Source organism: Pelodiscus sinensis, chromosome 18, assembly GCF_052426305.1.
Source record: "Pelodiscus sinensis isolate ZL-2025 chromosome 18, ASM5242630v1, whole genome shotgun sequence".
Taxonomy (NCBI): Eukaryota; Metazoa; Chordata; order Testudines; family Trionychidae; genus Pelodiscus; species Pelodiscus sinensis.
The window spans coordinates 28,707,572-28,731,372 of NC_143069.1; the positions used below are offsets into that span (position 1 = coordinate 28,707,572).

A 23,801-nucleotide genomic window follows, 5' to 3' on the forward strand; every position below is an offset into this window, starting at 1 on the left:
GCACATGGCTCAGCCTCGGGAACCTTTTGCTGTGAGTGGATGGAATTTTGATTAACTCAGCGATGCCCTCTTCTCTCACTCACTGTGTGTATGGCTGGGCCCCAGCTGAGTGATGCCCTGTCCTCTTCCCTCTAACTCTGCTCCTTTGGTTTTCTGTTCCAGAGAAATTCTCCCTATCTGGCTCCTCACGCCCCGTGGTGGGGATAGTGGGCCAGGATGTGGTGTTACCCTGCCAGCTCTCACCCGCTGCCCGGCTGCCCAGAATGGACCTGTGGTGGAGGAAGATTGGCACAGGATTTATCCCAGTTCATGAGTACTTAGATGAGGGTCCCACTGAGCAGGCAGGGGAAGGTTACCAGAACCGGACGGAGCTGTTCCGCCAGGAGTTCAGCAACGGGAACGTCTCCCTGAAGTTGAAACGGCTCCAAGTTGCGGATGGTGGGACATACCACTGCTTTGTGAGGAACCCACAGTGGAGCCAGGAAGCCACCACTGAGCTACAGGTTGCAGGTGAGACATGCCACTAAGGGGCACTAGGCCTGGTCAGCTGGAGCTTCTGTTCCACTGAGGATGCCCCAACACTAAGCACAATACAGCAGTAGGATTTGGTGCTGCGGGGAGTGATGTGCAGGACTCAGTAGGGGGCGCTCTCCCCTCAGACTCAGATCTAACCCCAATGTAGAGCTTGCAGGGTCAGTGCTGCATTAAACAGCCTCTTTTCAATGAGACACAAAGCTGTTGTCCCTTCTCATGCTCACGGCAGTGCTGTGTGAGGGGGTAGGACGTTTACCCCTATGGTCTGTCCAAATCCCAGCTCAGGTGATGATTATATTTGGCCTTCCTGGAACTCCCCTTGCAGCATCCAAGGGCTGCAATATTGTTTGTTATTCCCTCGGTCCTGACCCTGTGTTCAGTGATGCACAAGGGCAGTGGAAGGAACAGTGGAAGTAATGCAGCCCCAGACAATGCAGTTCAGACTCAAGTCCCTTGTGAGGACCCCTCTGGTGATAAAGAAGAGCCCTGAGGTAGTTTTAAATCATCTCTCATCTTTGGTGGCTTCTAGTCCAAAAGCTCCACAGGAGATGGGTGCTTTTAGGGAGAGATTTAGAGAGGGAGAGTAGTTGTGTGTGTGACCCACACACCTTCTGGGGGTGGTTCCCTGTCCTATGTAGTCTGAGAGGTAGCCATGTTAGTCTGTAACTGAAAAAAATTAAATAAACAACGAATGATCCTGCAGCATCTTAGAGACTAAGGTGTGGCAGGACTATTCATTGTCCGATGTAGTATCACTTATACTGCTTATGGAAAGAAAGAGTGAGCTTCCTCAATAGGCTTAGTTGAGAGCCAGCTGGCTTTTTAGCTCCTACAGTAGAGGCTCAAGCACTAAGCTCCAGAGGTCCCAGGTTGGGTTCTGCCTATCACCTCTACATCTGCAGTGGAGGGAGTGTGGAATCCAACCATGGTGGCTGGCTTAGAGCACTGGTATCTGTGCAGAAGCAGTACACCAGGTGGGGTGGGGAGGATTTAGGATGGTGGAACAGGTGGAACGGTAGCAGAGATACAGGAGTGTCACCATTCCTCACCTCCTGCTCTGTATCAAATTGTAAGGGATCCTGACAGCTGCTGGGCTTCACCCCCAGAAATGGCTGCATGTCAGCAGCAAGCACACTGGTCTCTATGAGGAGTTTATATCTGCACATAACTGAGTGAGCCTGCAGGGCACAGTGCTCTATGCAAATGCAAGATGATTTTATTTAATTTCTCCAATCAGAATGAGGGATCCCAGGAAAGCTACACACAAGGGAATGGGGCTTTTCAGTCACAGCCCCCTAAACCCAGTGGCAATGGTGAATCACATGCTGCTACCAAAGACACAATTCCCTGACATATACACTCTCTGTCTCTCCCTGCAGCTGTGGCTCCGGTCTTCATTGGCATCCTAGGTCCCCAGGGCCAGGGGATCAGGCTTGTCTGTAGATCCACAGGATGGTTCCCCAAACCCGAACTCCGGTGGGTTGGCAAGAATCAGCTGAATCAGGCAATGGAGTCTGTGACTAACATGACGCAGGACAGGGTGAACCTGTACAGTGTCGTGAGTCATGTCACTGTCATAGAAGAAGACAGCGGAGACATCAGCTGCATAGTGCGGAATGGCCTGCTGGAGACAGAGCAACAATTGGCCATTCACCTCTCCAGTGAGTCTCCTTGCGCACACGGGGTGACCAGAGGTTTGCAGGGGGTGGGGGAGGGAGGGCTGGGTCACTTGGAAATTGCACTTGAGTGGAGCTTATTTCTGGCACTGAGACAGAAAGTAGCCCCACAAAACCGATTGGTGGAGGTTTCTGAACTCTGAACAAACTGCTGATCAGAAGCTCGACTGAGTCTTGAAATGACCATGAAATGAACTCAATAGTGTTTTTTGAGGAGATGGTTTTTTTGATAAAGGTAACTAGGCTTACTTAACAGACTCAGTGTATGTCTACAGGAGAAAGGCTACAGTTGCAATGCTGTAGAGTAAACACAGTAGCAATAGATGGGGTTCTTCCCTGGCTAAAGTAAGTTAACCTCTGAGAGGTGGTAGGTAGGTTGGCCTAATGAGCTGTGTCTAGACTGCATCCCTTTTTCGTAAAAGGGATGCAAATTAGACACATCGCAATTGCAAATGAAGCGGGGATTTAAATCCCCCCCCCCCCGCTTCATTAGCATAAAAATGGCTGCCGCTTTTTACCGGCTCGGAGCTTTGCCGGAAAAAAGCGCCAGTCTAGACGCGGATCTTTCAGAAAATAAAGCCTTTTCTGAAAGAGCCCTTATTCCTCTTAAAATAAGGGATAAGAGATCTTTGGGAAAAGGCTTTATTTTCCGAAAGATCCGCGTCTAGACTGGCGCTTTTTTGGTGTGGCTCTGGGTGTCTAAATCAACTTGACTGCATTGCCAGGGAAGCGACACATGACTGCTTTTGAGGCTTCCCTTTGCTTCCCCCTGGCTATGTCTAGACTGCAGGCTTCTTTTGAAAGAGGCTCTTTCGAAAGCATCTTTCGAAAGAGCCTCTTTCAAAAGATCGCGTCTAGACTGCAGGCGGATCTTTCGAAAGAGAAATCCGCTTTTTCGAAAGAGAGCACCCAGCGAGTCTGGATGCTCTCTTTCGAAGACGGCCTCTTTACATTGAAGAACGCCTTCTTTCGAAAGAGGAACTTTCGAAAGAAGGCGTTCTTCCTCGTAAATTGAGGTTTACCGCCATTGAAAGAAAAGCCGCGTTCTTTCTAAATAATTTCGAAAGAACGCGGCTTGAGTCTGGACGCAGGGGAAGTTTTTTCGGGAAAAGGCTACTTTTCCCGAAAAAACCCCTGAGTCTGGACACGGCCCCTCAGAAGTCATTTTTCTGCGGGGAAGCAAAGGAATATGTGGGAGCTATGAATTCTGTGCATGTCTAGTGTCGCAGAATTCCCCCAGGAGTAATCAGCTAGTGTTGTAAAACAGAAGTTTATTAATTAACTGACATGCAGCAGGATGATCTTAGCGCACAGGAAACAAAGTGATGCCATAGTCCATCTTGGGCAGAACAGAGCACCATGGCCTACCCCGAAGTCTCTGTGCAACTCCAGGTGCACCCCAACTGCTTCTTCCAGTTCACTCTCAGCTTCCAATTCACATCCTCAGTCAATTATTCATAAGGACATAAGAATGGCCATACTGGGTCAGACAAAAAGGTCCATCTAGCCCAGTAGCCTGTCTGCTGACAGTGGCCAACACCAAGTGCCCCAGAGGGGTGCACTGAAGACAATGATCAAGCGATTTGTCTCCTGCCATCCTTCTCCAGCCTCTGACATACAGAGGTCAGGGACACCATTTCTATCCCCTGGCTAATAGCCTTTTATGAACCTAACCTCCATGAAATTATCTAGCTTCTCTTTAAATTCTGTGATCGTTCTAGCCTTCACAGCCTCCTCTGGCAAGGAGTTCCACAGGTTGACTACACGCTTTGTGAAGAAGAACTTTCTTTTATTAGTTTTAAACCTGCTACCCATTAACTTCATTTGGTGTTCTCTAGTTCTTCTATTATGGGAACTAATAAATAACTTTTCTTTATTCACCCTCTCCACACCACTCATGATTTTATAGATCTCTATCATATCCCCCCTCAGTCTCCTCTTTTCTAAGCAAGGTAAATACTGCTTGGCTTCCTGACAAAATTTTGGACATCCATGGTCCTTGATTGTTTGGTATTGAGGTCCTGATGACAGTATTGGTCATTGTTTTCTCAAATGCTACATTGATATGGGACCTAGAGACCAGACAGTTATGTACCATTCACACCTGTATTTTAGGCTTCCCAGAGAGCAAAGAGATGTTTACCCTCCACTAAGTAATGGTACAGCATGTGGAGGAAACCAAGACACATACAGGCTTCATAAGTTCCCACTTCGTCACACGTGCATTTCAACATGGCAGATATCAGGTCACACCTGTACAAGCAAAGAACATATGTCTCAATTAAAAGGTAGGAAGAGTGTCCTGGATAGCAGTGATTATTGAAAAGAACTTGAATATGAGCTCCCAGAGTGATACTGGAGCTATGCACAAATATGTAGCAGGAGAAAGGAGGTGACATTACCTTTGTTTACGATGTTAGCTAGACCACTGCTGGATACTGTGCTCAGTCCTGGTGTCCATGCTTTCAGATACGATGTTTACAAACTGGAAAGTGATCAGAAAATAGGTACAACAAGGATTACAAGTCAGGAAACCTGCCTCACAGTGAGAAATTTAGGAGCTCAGGTTATCTGAACTTCTCTGGACTGGTCATGATGATTGATAATTGGGAGCTGTGTGACACTGACCATCCCAGCAGTACGCGGCTGTAGACAGGGTTGGGCAGGCTGGGCACAGAGCCTCTGGCTGTTGGCTTGTAGAAGCAGGAGGGTTTTGGACAGGGCAGAGTACTGGTTCCTGGGACTAACGCTGAGCTGGTTTCCCTGGTTCCAATGGCTCCCATTTGTGGCTGTGATCTGAGCCTGGAGGGGACATTCCCTTCAGTCTTAGGAAATTCTGGGGTCCCTGAGCCAGTGCTCAGCTGTCAAAGCAAGTGAAAACCCTGTTCTTCAGCTCCAGGTTGGGACTGTGCTCCTCACTCCCTGTGCTTTCTGTTTGCCAGGTGAAGTCTTCCCCCGGGCATCTCCCTGGCTGGCTGCATTCTGGGCATTGTTCGTTCTGGTTCTCATTGCTGCTGGAGTTTGTGCATATTGTGAATATACAGGTAAAGAGGCTGAGGCTTGGGAGCATCTTATTGTTTAGATGTTGACCTTGGGTTCCTCCTTTAGGAACTTAGCCAAACTAATAAACACACTGGGGTCCCCTGCCCCACCTGTAATAGCAAATTGTTCCCTGTGTCCCCTTCCTTCCCTGTCTCACAGCAATGTGTGGTTCTCTGTTTCACAGCAAAGCAAAAGGCCTCTCAGAAGAAAAGCGCTGAACAGGAGACTTTTGGTAGGTCTTTTGCTCTGTCTGTCTGTTGAGATGTGTGAGCTCTGTGACTGGTTGGTGTATCTGTGGGCTCAGAGTAATGAAGAGGAGGGAGCCAGGAGGTCAGAGGAGATGATCTAATGATCCCATGAGGCCTGAAACTCTGTGAATCTGTGACCTACACTTTCTTTAGATGCACTAATAGACACAGCAGCAGCATTTTTTAAAGTTCACATGTCTAATGTATCCACTGTGAATGTTTAAGTGTTTAAGAACAGTACAGCAGTGCACTATGATGGTGCTGGCCTGCTCTACTGTACAAAATCAGCCGCTATTCCGGAAAAACTATTCTGCTCCCGCTCGGGCATAAGTCCTTATTCCGGAACACTGTTCCGGAAAAGGGCCAGTGTAGACAGCCCAGTAGTCTTTTCCGGAAAAGCGCGTCTACATTGGCCACAGACGCTTTTCCGGAAAAAGGGCTTTTCCGGAAAAGCAGCCTGCCAATGTAGATGCTCCTTTTCCGGAAAAACTGAAAACGGAATAGTATTCCATTTTAAGCATTTCCGGAAATTCATGCCAGTGTAGACACAGCCTATGGGTATGTCTACACTACCCCGCTAGTTCGAACTAGCAGGGTAATGTATGCATACCGACCGTGCAAATGAAGCCCGGGATTTGAATTTCCCGGGCTTCATTTGCATAAGCGGGGAGCCGCCATTTTTAAATCCCCGCTGGTTCGAACCCCGTGTAGCGTGGCTACACGGGGCTCGAACTAGGTAGTTCGGACTAGGTTCCTATCCCGAACTACTGGTACACCTCGTGTACCGGTACACTACCTAGTTCGAGCCCCGTGTAGCCGCGCTACACGGGGTTCGAACCAGCGGGGATTTAAAAATGGCGGCTCCCCACTTATGCAAATGAAGCCCGGGAAATTCAAATCCCGGGCTTCATTTGCACGTTCGGTATGCATACATTACCCCGCTAGTTCGAACTAGCGGGGTAGTGTAGACATACCCTAAGTGTTTTCTCCAGTTCCCTCATTGGCAAAGTCCTGCAGAAGATCAAGGAGGACAGGGCTCGAGTCATTCTTATTGTACAAGCATGGCCCTGCCAGCTTTGGTTCAGAAACCCTTATGAACCTTGTAGAGTTGCTGCCCTGGGTCCTACCGATTGAATTGGACTTGCAGTCCCAGGAACACGTCTGTCTTTTGCACCCAGACCTACTGTCTCTCTACCTCACAACATGGATGCTTTATGGCTGAACCCAAGTGAGCAATCTTAGTAGGAGAGAGTGTGACGAGTCCTCCTACAAAGCTGAAAGCTGACAAGCAGGCAGACGCACTTGGAAAAGTGGACTACATTCTCAGTGTGGGCCACACAGAAAGGACATACCTCTTCTGATGCCCTCTTGCAAACTATCTTGGACTACCTCCCCCATCTGGGCTGGACACATGCTTCAATCAAGGTAAACTTGACAGCAATCTTGGCCTTCCACCTGCCAGTTCAAGACCGTTCAGTGTTTTCTCACAACATCACAGTGAGGGTTTGAAAGGCCTTGAGAGGGCCTTTTCACAGATTTGAGTCTCTGAGTAGGACCTTAGCCTGGTCTTCTCCAGGCTGATGGGGCAGCCCTCTGAATACAGGGTCTCCTGCTCCCACTCACACCTACCAATGAAGGTAGCCTTTTTATAACAATAACATGCACCAGGAAGGTCTCTGAACTCCTTGCATTGATGTCAGAGCCAAATTATACTGTCTTCTTGTTGTATCATGCAAGCAAGGTACTAAGAAACTTCAATAGGACTTTATTTACCAAAAGTGAAACCTCTTTACAAAGCTGCTGCACCTCTTTGTAGCTCTCACTCAGCCCTGGCTAATCTTCTCCTCCCTCTTTCCTGTTTCCTCTGCTTCCAGACTCCCAACAGCCACTTCTCCCAGTTCTAATAATTACGAGCAGCATCTAAAACACAACACTTCTTTAAGGACAAGGTGCAGTTCTGGCCTTGCCCAGCCTTCTTCCCCAAGATGATTTCTGCTTTCCAAGTGGACCAAAACCTCTTCCTCCTGGTCTTTTACCCTACAAACCACATGAAACCAATGAGGAAAGGCGCCTCCCTGCCCCAGATGTCAGGATAGCACTTGCTGTTTACTTAGATCAGACAAAGCCATTTTGCAGGCCATTCTAAGTTTTTAGTGTGTCTGCCAAAAGGAGGAAAGGTCTCTCAGTATCCACACACAGGATCTCTAGCCTCTTGCATCCAAATATTCTATGAGTTGGCAGGGACACAACCACTTCCACTGGTGACAGTGCACTCCACCAAGACACAGGATTCTTTGGCAGCCTTTCTGGCTGCAATGGGGTTTTGGTGCATATGTTCACGTCCCACTACGCCATCATGCAAAAGTCCAAGTAGGACACTGGGTTCAGAAAAACTGTGTTATTATCAGCATGTCTTTAAACTCCTACCTGCTTCTGAAGATACTGCTCAGTTGCCTATGCTGAGTGCACATGAGCAAGCACTTGGAGAAGAAAAGTCCTGTTTTTATAATTGATGCTCTTCAAGATGTGCTGCTCGTGTCCATTCAACATTCCAACCTCCTTCCCCACTGTTGGAGTTTCCAGTAAAAAGGAACTGGAGAATGGGGGTGGGGGGGCCTGACAGCACTTTATATAATGTGGCATAGGCAGGGGGTGCTGGTGCTGTTCCTCTCTGGATACGACTGAGGGAAAATCTTCTAGAAACGGTGCATGTGCTGAACACATGCATCTACCCAGAATGGCCATGAGCAATACATCTCAAAGAACACAAGTTACAGAAACAGGTAACTGTCTTTTCTCACAGCAAACCCTGCCAGGAAAAGCCCTGAGGATCCATCCTGCTCTTTCATCTGTTGTACTGTCTGTGGTGTCCTTATGTAACCACCATTCATTGAACTGAATTGGGTGGGCTGGGGCTCCCCATAATCAATGCTGTGTTGTAACTAGCCACAGGGGGCATTGTGGAAGAACCAACCTCCTACCCCCCATGGTTCTTCTACCCTGCTGCACCAGCCCAAGGCCTGTTCAACACATAGCCTCGTGCCAGTTTAACTCAAGGAGGGTTCTGATACCTAATTAGTTAAATTAGCGTGTGTACAGAAAAGGGCTAAGGAGTGAGAAACTCCATGTCTGTGTGTGTGTTGGTGCATGTCATTGATTGGCAGCCCTGATCCTGTCAAACCTTCTGGATGCTCCACTGGGCTGGGAAGCAGCTCAGGGATGTCTGTCACAAACCCACAATGTGTATCTGTGACTAACACTTTTGTCTTCTGTGTTTCAGAGGCTGAGAAGAAGGCCCTGTTATCAGGTACTTGGCTAAAAACCCTTGTAAATGAGTGTCTGTGGTTTCATAGTGTAAGAAGATGGAAAATCACGACATACAGGGTGTGTCTAAACTACATGGCTCCGTCGATGGCTCTGTCGATGGAGCCATGTAGATTAGGCTGATCGGCAAAGGGAAATGAAGTGGCGATTTAAATAATCGCGGCTTTTCTTAAATTTACATGGCTGCCGTGCTGAGCCGACAAACAGCTGATTAGCTGTTTGTTGACTCAGCGCGGCAGCCATGTAAATTTAAATGAAGCCACGATTATTTAAATCACAGCTTCATTTCCCTTAGCGGAACAAACAAGTCTACATGGCTCCATCAATGGAGCCATGTAGTTTAGACGTACCTACACTGTATGCACCTTAGTGACCTTCATAGTCATCACCTCGGGCCCTAGAAATAGCCAAACACTTCAGAGTTAGCAGCTCAGATTTCAGCCTTAATAACAGAGTGAAGTTAATGGCCTAGCTGATCTCAAGCAAGGTCTACACTGCCCAATGGTTCAGGTTACAGGGCTGAAAATAGCGGCACACCTAAGTGCTACACTGTAACAGCCCCCTGTGGATTCTGTGAGCGTGCACTGAAAGTTTCCTTACTCACATTTCCACAGTCATGTTTGAAGGGGACCAACTAGGTCCTGTTCAGTGGGCAGCTACAGGGCAGGAGGTTGCTGTAAGCTGCAGATTAAACCCCTGCAGGCCCAAGTGTGGGGCTGTTTAAGGAAGCCCTGAATAAGGGGCTCTGCAAACTCCTAGTTCCTGCATCTCTGTGGATGCATCTCAGGTCAATGTTGCCAACTGTCTGATCACATAAATGTGCCCTGCCCCATCCCTGATGGCCCACACCTGCCCCACCCTTTCTCCAAGGCCCTGCCAGGGTTGGAGTGTGGGAGTACTTTGGGCTGAGACTGTGGCAGGGGGTTGGAGTGCAGAAGGAGGGGGTGAGCTCTGAAAGGGAGCTTGGATGTGTGGGAGGGCTCAGATCTGGTGCAGGAGGGAGTGTACATGAGGGCCAGACAGCACTTTACCTTGAGTGGTTTTGAGTCCTAGTCAGTGGCACAGAAGTGCTAAGCCAGGCTCCCTGCCAGCCCTCCCCCTGTATCATTTCTGGAAGCACTCAGCAAAAAACCAAACCAATGGAACCAAGATGTGTCTGAAGGGAACCAGAGACTTCCATCCCTGCCCTTATGAGGTGGTAAAGTAAACGTATTCACCTCTCTTTGGATGTCAGTCTCCAGCTCCCTATCAGCTCACAAACTTGGATCCCGCACGAGCCCCCATCTGTTGGAAACTAAAAATGTGGACATGGTGTAGGTTCAAGCAGGAGGGTTTATTACACACAATGCTGGTGGTGGTGGAGTGCCACCTCGCCACTTGGGCTCAGCGAACACTGCCAAGGAAATGATTACAATAGACTATAAAAGGGAGCTGATGGGCAGAGAGAGAAGGGATAGTGTGGGAGTGCCCGAGCCTCTGGATAGGTTCTAGCAGCAAAGCATCATAAGCCAATAAGCCAAAAAATCTAAGGGTATGTCTACACTAGCCCCCTATTCGATCTAGGGAGGCTAATGAGGGCGACCAAAATTGCAAATGAAGCCCGGGATTTAAATGTTCCGCGCTTCATTAGCATGTTCGAGGCCAGTTGCCATTTTAGAAATTGACTAACCCGAAGTAACTGCCCACGTCTACATGCGGCAGTGAAACGGGATTCTGAATTAAAGCCCAAAATGGAATTAGCTGTTAAACCTCATTCCAGGAGGAGTAAGGTAGTTTCAGGCAGGAGGGTTTATTACACACAACGCTGGAGGAGTGCCACCTTGCCACTTGGGCTCAGTGAACACTGCCAAGTAAATAGTTACAATAGACTATGAAAGGGAGCTGATAGGCAGAGAGAGTAGCAATGGTCTGGGCGTGCCCGGGCCCCTGGATAGGTTCTAGCAGCAAGGCATCATAAGCCAATAAGCCACAAAATCTAAAAGATGACATAGTAACTCTGCCCATGGGTCAGTTTAACACAATTGCTAAACACAAGTATTTGTCCCCACCCCTCCCCCCAAAATGTGCGAGGCGTTCCACTTGGGGTGCATAGGAGTGGTTACGGTGTTTCCCCGATAGGTGACAGGTATGGTCCATGGGTGCTTGTCTAGGGGTACAGAGCAAACAGCAAAACAAAATGAGAAAGGCAGCAAGCAATTACTTAAAGTAAACCGCTGATAGATTTGGTAAGTTGGGCTTGTGAAAGGGGGGCGCTTAGCAACAATTCATGGTTGGCCTTGAGAAGGCGGCTGTTGTTTCTTTCTTAGAACAATGACCCAGATTCTGAGGCCCCTTCCAGGGCTTTGGCCTTGCATCGGTGTGTGAAACTTATGACATGACAATTCAGTTATGGCTCCCTCCCTAACGTTGTGCTGCTTTGGCTCTTTCCTTTAGGGTAAACAGGCAGGCTACGTCTAGATTGCATCCCTTTTTCATTTCCGAAAGATCCCTTATCCTTCTTAAAATAAGGGATAAAGGATCTTTCGGAAAAAGCTTTATTTTCTGAAAGAGCCACGTCTAGACCGGCGCTTTTTTCTGGCAAAGCTCAGAGCCAAAAAAAGCGGCAGCCATTTTATGCTAATGAAGCGGGGGAGATTTAAATCCCTGCTTCATTACCAATTGCGATACGTCTAATTTGCATCCCTTTTACGAAAAAGGGATGCAACCTAGATGTAGCTGCAGGGTTGCTATTTATGCTCATCCTGTTTCCTACTGAAATCAAGGCTATAGCTGGGTCTTATGGGTCTTAAGCCAACTGAACAGCAGATCTCTAGAAAGCTTAGCCAGAGACTATAGCTTAAGGGCCTACTGCTATATCAAAGGGCTACTGGCTATTACAGTGGGTTAAAAACCGGTTCCTACACTATACTACCCAGTGAAATGGGCTAGCGAAAGGATCTGAGTCCCTGCCCCCACTGCCTTTACCCAGAGTTCTCCCTGATTTCAAGGGCTCCCCGTCCACTCCCCTGTGTGGCAGAGTCCAAATTCTGAGCTCCCTGTGTGCACGCAGCTCTGGTTGTGTCTCTCACTCTCCAGGTGCAATCCCCCACTATCCCAGCCTTGGGCTCCCCAGAACAATCCCAGTGTCCTCGTTCCCAGCCCACTACCACACTACTACCCCAGCCCTGAGCTCCCCAGTCCTGTCCAGTTCTCTCTCCCGCCCCCCAACTCCTACCTGGCATCACCCGCCACATTAGCTTGAGTCTCAAATTAACATGGGCTCCAAACCCTCCGGGGTTCTGTGCGAGCTCAGTGAGGAGTGTTCTAACAGCTCCCACAACCCAGTTTTCCCATGGCAGCAGAGACAGGTCCAGACCCACCATTCCAAGGATGGGCAGTAAATCCAGCCCACAGAGCCCACAGAGCCCTTCTCCAGGTAAACACCTGCCTGCTAGTGACCCTAGAGCTACACCCTTGTGCAGATCAGCACCACACAGGGATTGCATGGCACAGAAACAGGAGGCCTGAGGCTGAGTGACAGGCTGCAGCAGCACAGGTCTTTGTCTGTGGGATACATGTCCTGGTGGGATACTTCCTGCCCTCATTCCCAGCAGGGCCGTCACATCGGGGTGCTGCGCCTGGGGCCATTTGTGGGCTCTGGTTAGTGGCTGATCTGGGCCTAACAACAGTGTTGTCTGACCTGTGCTGTCAGTTCTGAGACCAGTGGCTCTTTGGGTGTGTCTGCCCTGCAGCTGGGAGGGACGTTCTCAGCCCAAGGATCCAGACACAGGCTAGTGCTGCTGGAGCCAGAGCGCTAACATAGCAGGGCGCTATCGATAGTCGTGTGGGTGGGTTTCAGGGCAGGGTAAATACCCAGAGGGTCCAAGAGTTGGTACTTAAGCAACTGGCACAAGCTGCTGTACGTGCTACTCCTGCTATCCTGTAACTTTCAGTTCATTACCTCAAGCAGAGCCAGCACATGCCTGGCAATCCAGGCTGGAAAGCTCCCTCCCAGCTGTGTCATAGACTTACTCAGAGCTTGGAACAGCTCCACTGACCCTATGTCGGTCTCCTTTTCAGGTGCAGAGCAGAGCTTTGGGGTGTATGGCAAATCACACCCCCATAGGCTCAAATATGACACTGCTTAGACAAGTCCTGAGCCAGGGGCTGAGCAAACTTCCTCCCTGCAATTCTGTGGATACATTTCAGTTCTGACGTAAAATATCTGCTGTCCCAGTGCTGGGCCTCCTGCCTTCCACACAGCTCTGAGGTGCCTCTTAATACCCAGAAGCCCACACTCCAAGCTCTGGGTTACCCATGGCGCTGCTCTTTCCCATCGTTCCTGACTCACTACGTGCCTGCGACCCTGGCCCTGTACTTCCCAACCCTGCTCCCTCCCCACCACTCTGCCCTCCCCCTGCCCACAAATGTAGGAAGATTCCCAATACCAATCCACTCGGTATCTGCTCAGTGAATTACATTTAGACAGGATCCCCAACCCACAGTGACCTGGGACTAGACCTGAGCCCTTGTATTTTGGGGTGAGCTGTGAATCCAGACCTGCCCAGCTCCATAGAGCCCTTCTACAGCTAAACTCCTGCTAACCACTGACCCTGGAGTTACACACTTGTGTAAATCAGTGCACCACAGGGATTGCATGGCACAGAAATAAGAGGCCTGAGGTGGGGTGACGGGCTGCAGTCGGGCAGGCCTCTCTCTATGGCACATATTCAGGAGTGATGCTCCCTTCCCTCATTCCCATAAGTGGAGGGTGCTGTCCCCTAGGGCCATTTGTGGGCTCTGTTTATGGGCTAATCTGTCACTTGTCTGCTGCCTATTAACCAGTTTTGTGTGACCTACCCTGTCAGTTCTGAGAGCCTTGGCTCCCGGGTCACAGCTACAAGGCAGGTTGGTGGGTGCTGCCTCATTCGTGTAGCCAGACACACACTAGCTGGGTTTCAGGAAGGGGGGTATTCTAATACTAGTGCTGGTGGGGTAGCAGGGAAAGTGGCTAATTGTGGCCAGTTGAGTACGTGCCTCACAGACCAGGTTTGACTGGGATGGATCAGCGCGCCCCAGCTGCTCCCCGGCTGCCCTGTTTTTTCAGTGCATTGGCTCCAGCAGAGCGAGCCTGTGTCTCTTTAGGCAGAGCTATGAACAGACCCTTGGCACAGTGCTTGGAATGACTCTCACTGACTCCATGATTCTCTCCTCTGCTTCCCTCCCCAGATAAGAGCAAGCTGCAGGAGAATTTTGGTAAGTCCATCCCCCTCCCCACGACAGCCCCAGATAGAGGCTCCCAGTCGCACACCGTGCTGAACAAATCCAGAAGCACCAACACTGCAGGGCCAGGCTCAGGGAACAGTTTGAGCTGAAGTCAGAGTCACATTAATCAGCCCAGTCCCACGGCAGCACTGGGAGCTGTGTGCCGCAGGCACTGGTTACCTGCGCTCACGTCCAGTTAGATAGACAGGGGGGTACCTGGCCTTTGGCAACTGAGCACCACCCACCTTGTGCTGATGCAGGAGAAGGGGGCAGCCACTTTCTTCAGATAAGTGCGTCAGTACAGGCTCTACAGGGCCACTCTCCAAATGTAACTCAGATTTCCATGCTGTAGGGCAAGGACAGATCCCAGGTCTGAGCCCCATTATCTGCACGTCTGTCCCATATCCACACCTGGAGGGTTAAGGGTTAAGAATTCCACAGCTAGCTGGGAATCCAGGCTCAGTCCTCCATCTACATTAGATACTTTGCAAATCCCTTTTTTTGGTGCATGTTGGGGGTTTACTAAAGGACAGTCCAGCTCCTGTCAAAACTGCTGGCTCCGGCAGTGTGTCTGGGACAGTGACGGTGGGTGTCTGTCCCTAACACAGTTATTCTGGAGCACAGAACATAACAAAGCATCTCTCATTGTCCAACTGTTTTCTCTTCCCTGTTTTAGTTGCGGAGACAAAGGCCTTTAAATCTGGTAAGTGGCTAAAACCCTACGTGATATCTTTTGTGGCTTAAACTGCAACATGATAGAAAAATCCTCTGTGTGATGTATGAACTGAGTCACCTTCATGATCATCTCCCCTCCCCTGGGCAGCTGTAATGGACAATGCAGCCCAGATTTCAGTACCACCCTTAACCATGATGAATGAATTGAAGGCATCTAGGCTGGCAGCACTCAGTTATCTCTGCACTGCCCAATGGCTCACAATATGAGACACAGATAGAAATGTCCACAATGTGCTACTCTAACCATGCTACATGGATGCTGCGGGGCTGAACTGAAAGATTCCTGGTTTGCTTTCATAAAGGCCTATTTGAAGAGGACTTTCTGAATAGAAACCCGGTCCCATTAGTGCGCTCCAGCTGCCCTGACACGGGGAAGTCTCCAAGCTGCACTTTGGTGGGCTCAGTAACTCACAGGAATGGAGGCTGATGTAAGGGGCTGTGTAGACAACCCCTGAGGCAGGGGTAGAGAAAATGTCCTCCACACAGGTCGATGTGTCAGTTCTGGTGTTCACAGTGTCTGTCCCCTCATGTGTGAGCTCCCTGCCTGCACCCAGCTCGGCTGGAGTCCCTCAGTGCCCAGGCGCAGGCCCCACTATCCCAGCCCTGGGCAAACCTGGAACTACTAGGCTACGTCTAGACTGGCCCCTATTCCGAAATAGCCATGATAATTTCCAACTTTGGAATAGGGAAATCCGCGGGGGATTTGAATATCCCCCGCGGGATTTAAATAAACATGTCTGCCGCTTTTTTTCCGGCTTGGGGAAAAGCCGGAAAAAAGCGTCTAGACTGGCACGATCCTCCAGAATAAAGCCCTTTTCCGGAGGATCTCTTATTCCTACCTGAAAGGCTTCTGCTTGAGCTGCCAGCTCACAATGCCGCCCCTGCCACACCTATGTACCCTGCCACGTGTGGTATAATGGATGAGACAGGACGACTGCCTTCACCTCCACTCCCATTGTGAGGCTCAGGACCAGAGGCAGTGCCCGGGTACCACAGATTGGAATAACCCACCTCCCGCCTCTCAAACCTCCCCTTGCTGAACCATCATGGTCTCCTTTCCCTCTCTCCCTAGAACTCCAGGAGATGAGTCAGAAGCTGGGTAAGTCCATCCACTTCCCCGCTAGAGCCCCTGGGCAGAGGCTCCCAGTCACACGTGATCCTGAGCAAATCTAGAAACACCAACAGTGTAGAGCCGGGCTGAGTGACCAGTTTGGGCTGAAATAAGAGTCACACTAGAGTTACCTCAGTACCAGTGGAGCCCTGTGAGCTACCTGAAGCAGACTCTGGGTTATTTGCTCTCCTGTGTGGATACAGTCAGGTGTCACTTGGCCTTTCCCAATCCAATGCCGAGCACATTATTCTGATGCAGGGAAGGGAGCCAGACACTTTCTACAGGTGGCTGCTGCAGCGCAGGTGCTGCTGGGTCACTGCTAGAACATGGCTCATGTTTCCTTGCTTTGCCACCAAGGCACATCTCAGATGTGAGCCCCAATCCTCTGCATCCCCATACTCTAGTTAGACCTGTAGGACACAGCATGGGTGTCCCAAAGGGCTGTCAGAAATGCAGACAAGGATTTCCCCTGACATGAAAGGGCTGGGAATGTCACAGCTGTATTGGAATCCAGACCCACATTCAGCAAGGCGGTGCCCAGAGCCACGTGTGCGGGGGCGAGTTTGCCTGCTCCTGAGCCCAGTCTCAGGCACCAGGTGTCCTCTTTTTGGAAAGCTCAAAATGGGAACCCTAAGTTTGGGAAATATTTAAAACTCATCAGAGCAAGCCCGTCCCACAGCAGCACTGGGAGTTCTCTGCAACAGACACACGGATACCTGCTCTCAGGTCTACTGGTTGGGCAGACAGGTGTCAGCTGGCCTTTGGCAATCCAGTGCCAGTCACACTGTTCTGATGGATCAGGAGGGGCCAGCTGCTCTCTATGGATGGCTGCAGCGGTGAAGCCTCTTCTGGGCCACTTCCCAGAGTGTGAGACCAGACTCAGGTTCCCATGTCCATGCTGGGTTATCAAGGTCCGATCCGAACTCTAAGCTCCAACCATCTGCAGGTGCATCCCCTAGTTACACCTGGAGTGAGGAGCTCTGATGCTCCAAGGGAGTTCTACTGACACAAACAAGGAATTCCCCTCAGAGGAAAGAGTTAAGAGTTCCACAGCTAGCTGGGAATCCAGGCTCAGTCCTCCATCTACATTAGATTCTTTGCAAATCCCTTTTTTTGGTGCATGTTGGGGGTTTACTAAAGGACAGTCCAGCTCCTGTCAAAACTGCTGGCTCCGGCAGTGTGTCTGGGACAGTGACGGTGGGTGTCTGTCCCTAACACAGTTATTCTGGAGCACAGAACATAACAAAGCACCTCTCATTGTCCAACTGTTTTCTCTTCCCTGTTTTAGTTGCGGAGACAAAGGCCTTTAAATCTGGTAAGTGGCTAAAACCCTACGTGATATCTTTTGTGGCCTTAAACTGCAACATGATAGAAAAATCCCCTGTGTGATGTATGAACTGAGTCACCTTCATGATCATCTCCCCTCCCCTGGGCAGCTGTAATGGACAATGCAGCCCAGATTTCAGTATCACCCTTAACCATGATGAATGAATTTAAGGCATCTAGGCTGGCAGCACTCAGCTATCTCTGCACTGCCCAATGGCTCACAATATGAGACATACATAGAAATGTCCACAATGTGCTACTCTAACCATGCTACGTGGATGCTGCGGGGCTGAACTGAAAGTTTCCTGGTTTGCTTTCATAAAGGCCTATTCGAAGAGGACTTTCTGAATAGAAACCCGGTCCCATTGGTGCGCTCCACCAGCCCTGCCATGCGGCCGTCTCCAAGCTGCACTTTGGTGGACTCAGCAACTCACACGCATGGAGGCTGATTTAAGGGGCTGTGTAGACAACTCCTGAAGCAGCAGGAGAACAAACGTCCTCCACGCAGGTCGATGTGTCAGTTCTGGTGTTCACAGTGTCTGTCCCCTCATGTGTGAGCTCCTTGCCTGCACCCAGCTCGGCTGGAGTCCCTCAGTGCCCAGGCGCAGGCCCCACTATCTCAGCCCTGGGCAAACCTGGAACTGCTAGTGTCCCATGGAACAACAGCTTCACTGTTATCCCAGCCCTGATCTCCAGTGGCCTGTATTTCCCGTCTTCCTCCTGGGCCTGGGCCTGGGCCTCACAGGAATGGAGACTGAAAACCCAGCTCTGAAAAGTGACACACACTGAGATGGCTCCCACAGTCCACAGTGTACCCCTGAGACCCCAGGTTGGGCTCTGCCCATATGTGTCATGGGGTGGGCAGTGAATCCAGAGCCACATGCCCCAGGGAGGCCTGCCCAGCTCAGCTCCTGCCAACCACTGACCCTAGAGTTTCAAGGTTAAGAAGTTCAGCCCCACACAGGGATTGCACGACACAGAAACAGGAGGCCGTAACTGGGCAGGTATCTCTGTGGGATACATGTTCTGATGCGATGCTCCCTCCCTTCACTCCCTACCGTGCCAGTACCTGGGGAAGCTGCCCCGGGGCAATGTGTGGGCTCTGTTTGGGGGCTGATCTTGTTCACTAAAAGCACTGTTTCTGGGCTGAGCCACTTGCATGCGTCTACACTACGGCTGGGAGTGAGCTTCCTAGCTCGGGAAGGCAGACACCAATTGGCTCTTTGTGAGTTGGTGCCCTGGTAGTAGAGTGGCCAGAGCAGCAGGGATGCAGCTCAGAGTTGCCATCTGAGTAGCTGCAAAGGGTATCCGAGAAGGCTTCTGCTTGAGCTGCCAGCTCACAATGCTGCCCCTGCCACACCTATGTACCCTGCCACGTGTGGTACAATGGATCAGACAGGGCAACTGCCTTCACCTCCACTCCCATTGTGAGGCTCAGGACCAGAGGCAGTGCCCAGGTACCACAGATTGGAATAACCCACCTCCCACCTCTCAAACCTCCCCTTGCTGAACCATCATGGTCTCCTTTCCCTCTCTCCCTAGAACTCCAGGAGATGAGTCAGAAGCTGGGTAAGTCCATCCACCTCCCCATTAGAGTCCTTGAGCAGAGGCTCCCAGTCACACATGATCCTGAGCAAATCTAGAAACATCAACAGTGTAGAGCCGGGCTGAGTGACCAGTTTGGGCTGAAATCAGAGACACACTAGAGTTACCTCAGTACCAGTTGAGCCCTGTGAGCTACCTGAAGCAGACTCAGGGTTATTTGCTCTCCTGTGTGGATACAGTCAGGTGTCACTTGGCCTTTCCCAATCTAATGCTGAGCACATTATTCTGATGCAGGGAAGGGAGCCAGACACTTTCTACAGGTGGCTGCTGCTAGAACATGGCTCATGTTTCCTTGCTTTGTCACCAAGGCCCGATCTGAGATGTGAGCCCCAATTCTTTGCACCCCCATCTTCTAGTTAGGCCTGTAGGACACAGCATGGGTGTCCCAAAGGGCTGTCAGAAATGCAGACAAGGATTTCCCCTGACATGAAAGGGCTGGGAATGTCACAGCTGTATTGGAATCCAGACCCACATCCAGCAAGGCGGTGCCCAGAGCCACGTGTGCGGGGGCGAGTTTGCCTGCTCCTGAGCCCAGTCTCAGGCACCAGGTATCCTCTTTTTGGAAAGCTCAAAATGGGAACCCTAAGTTTGGGAAATATTTAAAACTCATCAGAGCAAGCCCGTCCCACGGCAGCACTGGGAGTTCTCTGCAACAGACACACGGATACCTGCTCTCAGGTCTACTGGTTGGGCAGACAGGTGTCAGCTGGCCTTTGGCAATCCAGTGCCAGTCACACTGTTCTGATGGACCGGGGGGGCCAGCTGCTCTCTATGGATGGATGAAGCGGTGAAGCCTCTTCTTGGCCACTTCCCAGAATGTGAGACCAGACTCAGGTTCCCATGTCCATGCTGGGTTGCCAAGATCCGATCCGCACTCTGAGCTCCAACCATCTGCTGGTCTGGTCTCCAACCTCTAGTTACACCTGGAGTCAGGAGCTTTGATGCTCCAAAGGGCTTCTAGTGACACAAACAAGGAATTCCCCTGAGGTGAAAGGGTTGAGAATTCCACAGCTACCTGGGAATCCAGGCACAGGTCCTCCATCTAGGTTAGACACTTTGCAAATCCCTTTTCTGATGCGTGTTCATGACAATCCAACTCCCGTCAAAGCTGCTTGCAGTGGGTGTCTGTATCTCTACCAGTTATTCTGGGGCAAATGGCATCACGAAGTGCCTCTCATTGTCCAGCTCTTTTCTCTTCCTTGTTTCAGATGTGAAGATAAAGGACTTTGAATCTGGTAAGTGGATCAATTCCTGCTTGATGTCTGTCTGGGCATTCAACTGCAGCATGATAGAAAAATCCCCTGTGTAATGTATGAACTGAGTCACCTTCAAGATCATAGAATCATAGAATACCAGGACTGGAAGTTACTCAAGAGTTCTTCATGTTCAGTCGATCCCCAGTGCTCTGGGAGGGTTTGTATTTCAGCAGCTCGTACAAGATGTTTCGCCTGGTACCCAGCCACATGGCTGCTCTCAGGCCCTGGGCAAGGGAAGTGAACTCTCCTCCGCTGGCCCAGCCTGGGAAGCTCTCTCCCAGCTGCAGAGCAGATGGACCCAGAGCTGGGACCAGCCACGTGTGACTGCTCTGAATGGCTCATACTGAACCCAAACTGGTCTCCCTCTTCTCTCCACAGAGCGCCAGAAGCTGAGCCAGACAATTGGTAAGTTCACCCACCTATCCAGTTAAGGCCCTGGACAACAGCACACAGCCACACCCAGTGCTGAGCAAATTCTGAAACCCCCACTCCATGGACAGGGCTGATGTGCTGTTTGGGCTGAAATCAGAACAACAGTAGAGTCACCCTGGTCCCAGTGCAGTGCTGCGAGCTGTGCGCTGTGATACCTGCTCTCATGCATGTTCAGAAAAGCAGGTGTCACCAGCCTTTGGCAGTCTAGTACCAGTCACATTGCTCTGCTGCAGGAGAAGGGGGTCAGCCGCTTTCTAGAGATGCCTGGTGCAGCACAGCCTCTGTTGGGCCATTTCACAAAATCTAGCTTCTGTTTCCATGCTGTGTTCTCAACACCAGCTCTCAGATGTGAGCCTCAGTCATCTGCACGTCCAACCCCTAATTTTATCTGAGTGTGGACCTTTGATACTCCAAAGGGCTATCAGTAACACAGACGAGGAATTCACCTGCGACAGATGGACCATGGGTGTCAGACCTGTACAGAGATCCAGAGCCACATCTGCCGTCAGTGTTCGATGCTTTGCCAGGGCTCCTGTATTCTTGGTGTATGTCAGTCACCATCAGCTCTGCTCTCATCCAGGCTGCTGGCCCCTGTCTTGGGGCTGGGAGTGTGGCACTGGGGCCCAGTAGTTATGGGACACCCAGCATCTGACAGCACATCTCTGTGTCTTAACCTTTTTCTCTTCCCCATTTCAGAGTCTCAAAAGAAGGAAAATGAGAAGTTAACAACAGGTACGTGGATAATCCCTGAGAACTGTATGTCTGTGCTAAGAAAATCACCATGCACAATGTATGGGCGTCAGTCACCTTTCTGGTCATTTCTCCCTACTCTGGAAGTAAACCAACTCTGCAGGGTTTGCAGCTCATGTGTCAGTATCATTCTTAATAATCAATGGCTCTGAACCCCAGAAGCCCACGGTCCAAGCCCGGGCCTGGGTTACTTGTGGCTCTGCTCTTGCCGTTGCACACCCACTGTGTGCTAACTCAGCCCTGTACTCCTTAACCCTCCTCCCTCCCTGCCACTCTGCCCTGTCCCTGCCACAAATGAAGGAAGATTCCAAATACTAATCCACTCTGTATGTGCTCAGCGAGCTTCACGTGGACAGGAACCACAACCCACAGCGTGTCCATGTGCTGTGGGACAAGGCCTGGCCCCTCGGATCTAGCCATGGGCAGTAATTCCAGAACCACACAGTCCGATGGGGCCTTTCGTCAGCTAAATTCCTGCAACCACTCACCCTAGACTTATTTGCACAAGTGTGTAACACAGGGGTTGCATGGCACAGAAATAAGAGGCCTGAGGCCGGGTGACAGGCTGCAGCAAGGCAGGCCTCTCTATGGCACACATGTTTAGGAGTAATGCTCCCTTCCCTCATTCCCATCAGCTGTTTGTGGGCTCTGTTTAAGTGCTAATCTGTCAATTTTCAGATGCTTATTAACCAATTTTGTCTGCCCATCCCTGTTGGTTCTGAGACCCTTGGTTCACAGGGCACATCTACAGGGCAGGTGGGTGGGTGCTGCCTCATTCATGTAGCCAGACACACACTAGCTGGGTTTCGGTCGCGGGGGGGGGAGGAGGGGAGGCAGCATTTAAATATTAGTGCTGGTGGGGTAGCAGGGATAGTGGCTAATTGTGGCAAGTCGAATATGTGCCTCAAAATTCAGGTTGAACTGTGCTTCATCAGCTCTTCACAGCTGCTCCCTCTGCTGCCCCCAGCTGCCCTGTTTCGTTCAGTGCATGAGCACAAGCAGAGAGTGTCTGCTGCCCAGACTGGGACGCTCACTCCCAGCTGCAGTGTAGCTGTAGGCAGAGCTTGGAACAGCCCCATGGCACTCTGCTTGGAATGACCCTCACTGACTCCATGATTCTGTCCTCTGCTTCCTTCCTCAGAGTGCAGCAAACTGCAGAAGGACCTCGGTAAGTCCATCCACCTCCCCACAACAGCCCCAGATAGAGGCTCCCAGTCGCTCACCGCTCTGAACTGATCCATACGCACCATCACAGCAGGGCTGGGCTGAGGGAACAATTTGGGCTAAAGTCAGAGTCACATTAGAGTCAGCCCAGTCCCAGGGCAGCACTGGGAGCTGTGTGCCGCAGGCACTGGGTCGCCTGCTCTCACGTCTGATCAGATACACAGGGGGCACCTGGCCTTTGGCAACTGAGCATCAATCGCACTGTGCTGATGCAGGAGAAGGGGGCAGCCACTTTCTACAGGTTAGTACAGGCTCTTCTGGGCCACTCCCCAAACATAACTCACGTATCCAGGCTGTAGAACAAGGACAGATCTCAGGTCCGAGCCCCATTATCTGCACGTCCGTCCCATGGCCACACCTGGGCCGGCAAAGGAGAGTTCACTCCCCTTGTCCAGGGCCTGAGAGCAGCTGTGTGGCTGGGTAACAAGTGCAGCAGCTTGTGCAAGCTGCTGAAATAGAAACCCGCCCAGACTCCTGGGGATGTACTTGGGCAGCACTGGGAGTTCTCTGCAACAGACACAGGGTACCTGCTCTCAGGTCTACTGGTTAGGCAGACCGGTGCCACCTGGCCTTTGGCAATCCAGTGCCAGTCACACTGTTCTGATTGAGCAGGAGGGGCCAGCTGCTCTCTATGGATGTCTGCAGAGGTGAAGCCTCTTCTGGGCTACTTTCCAAAATGGGAGACCAGACTCAGGATCCCATGTCCATGCTGGGTTACCAAGGCCCAATCCGAACTCTGAGTTCCAACCACCTGCGGTTCCATCCCTTGTTACACTTGGAGTCAGGAGCTTTGATGCTCCAAAGGGCTTCTAATGACACAAACAAGGAATTCCCCTGAGATGAAAGGATAGAGAATTCCACAGCTATCTGGGAATCCAGGCAGGTCCTCCATCTAGGATAGATACTTTGGAAATCCCTTTTCTGCTCAGTGTTTATGACAGTCCAGCTCCTGTCAAAGCTGCTGGCGGTGGGTGTCTGTACCTAACCCTGGGGCACAAGGAATCACAAAGTGCCTCTCATTGTCCAACTGTTTTCTCTTCCTTGTTTCAGAGGCGAAGACAAAGGACTTTAAATCTGGTAAGTGAATAAATTCCTGCTTGATGTCCATCTGGGCATTCAACTGCAGCATGATAGAAAAATCCCCTGTATAATGTATTCTCTGAGTCACTTTTAAGATCACAGAATCATAGAATACTAGGACTGGAAGGGACCTCGAGAGGTCATCGAGTCCAGTCCCCTGCCCTCATGGCAGGACCAAATACTGTCTAGACCCGTGGTCCCCAACCCGGTGCCC

At 50.6% G+C, this 23,801-nt stretch overlaps 1 protein-coding gene across 1 annotated transcript in view; it reads left to right on the forward strand.

The window, feature by feature from the left end:
- LOC102454964 (uncharacterized) overlaps positions 1–23,801 on the forward strand; it is a 112,955-nt gene that overhangs the window by 6,857 nt on the left and 82,297 nt on the right. Inside the window, exons 3-17 of the mRNA XM_089770039.1 lie at positions 163–510; positions 1,914–2,195; positions 5,153–5,254; positions 5,437–5,484; positions 8,781–8,807; positions 14,033–14,059; positions 14,745–14,771; positions 15,876–15,902; positions 17,203–17,229; positions 18,783–18,809; positions 20,054–20,080; positions 20,480–20,506; positions 21,230–21,265; positions 22,425–22,451; positions 23,558–23,584. Of these exons, the coding sequence (XP_089626165.1) occupies positions 163–510; positions 1,914–2,195; positions 5,153–5,254; positions 5,437–5,484; positions 8,781–8,807; positions 14,033–14,059; positions 14,745–14,771; positions 15,876–15,902; positions 17,203–17,229; positions 18,783–18,809; positions 20,054–20,080; positions 20,480–20,506; positions 21,230–21,265; positions 22,425–22,451; positions 23,558–23,584 (1,086 nt within the window). The remainder of the gene's footprint in view (positions 1–162; positions 511–1,913; positions 2,196–5,152; positions 5,255–5,436; positions 5,485–8,780; positions 8,808–14,032; positions 14,060–14,744; positions 14,772–15,875; positions 15,903–17,202; positions 17,230–18,782; positions 18,810–20,053; positions 20,081–20,479; positions 20,507–21,229; positions 21,266–22,424; positions 22,452–23,557; positions 23,585–23,801) is intronic.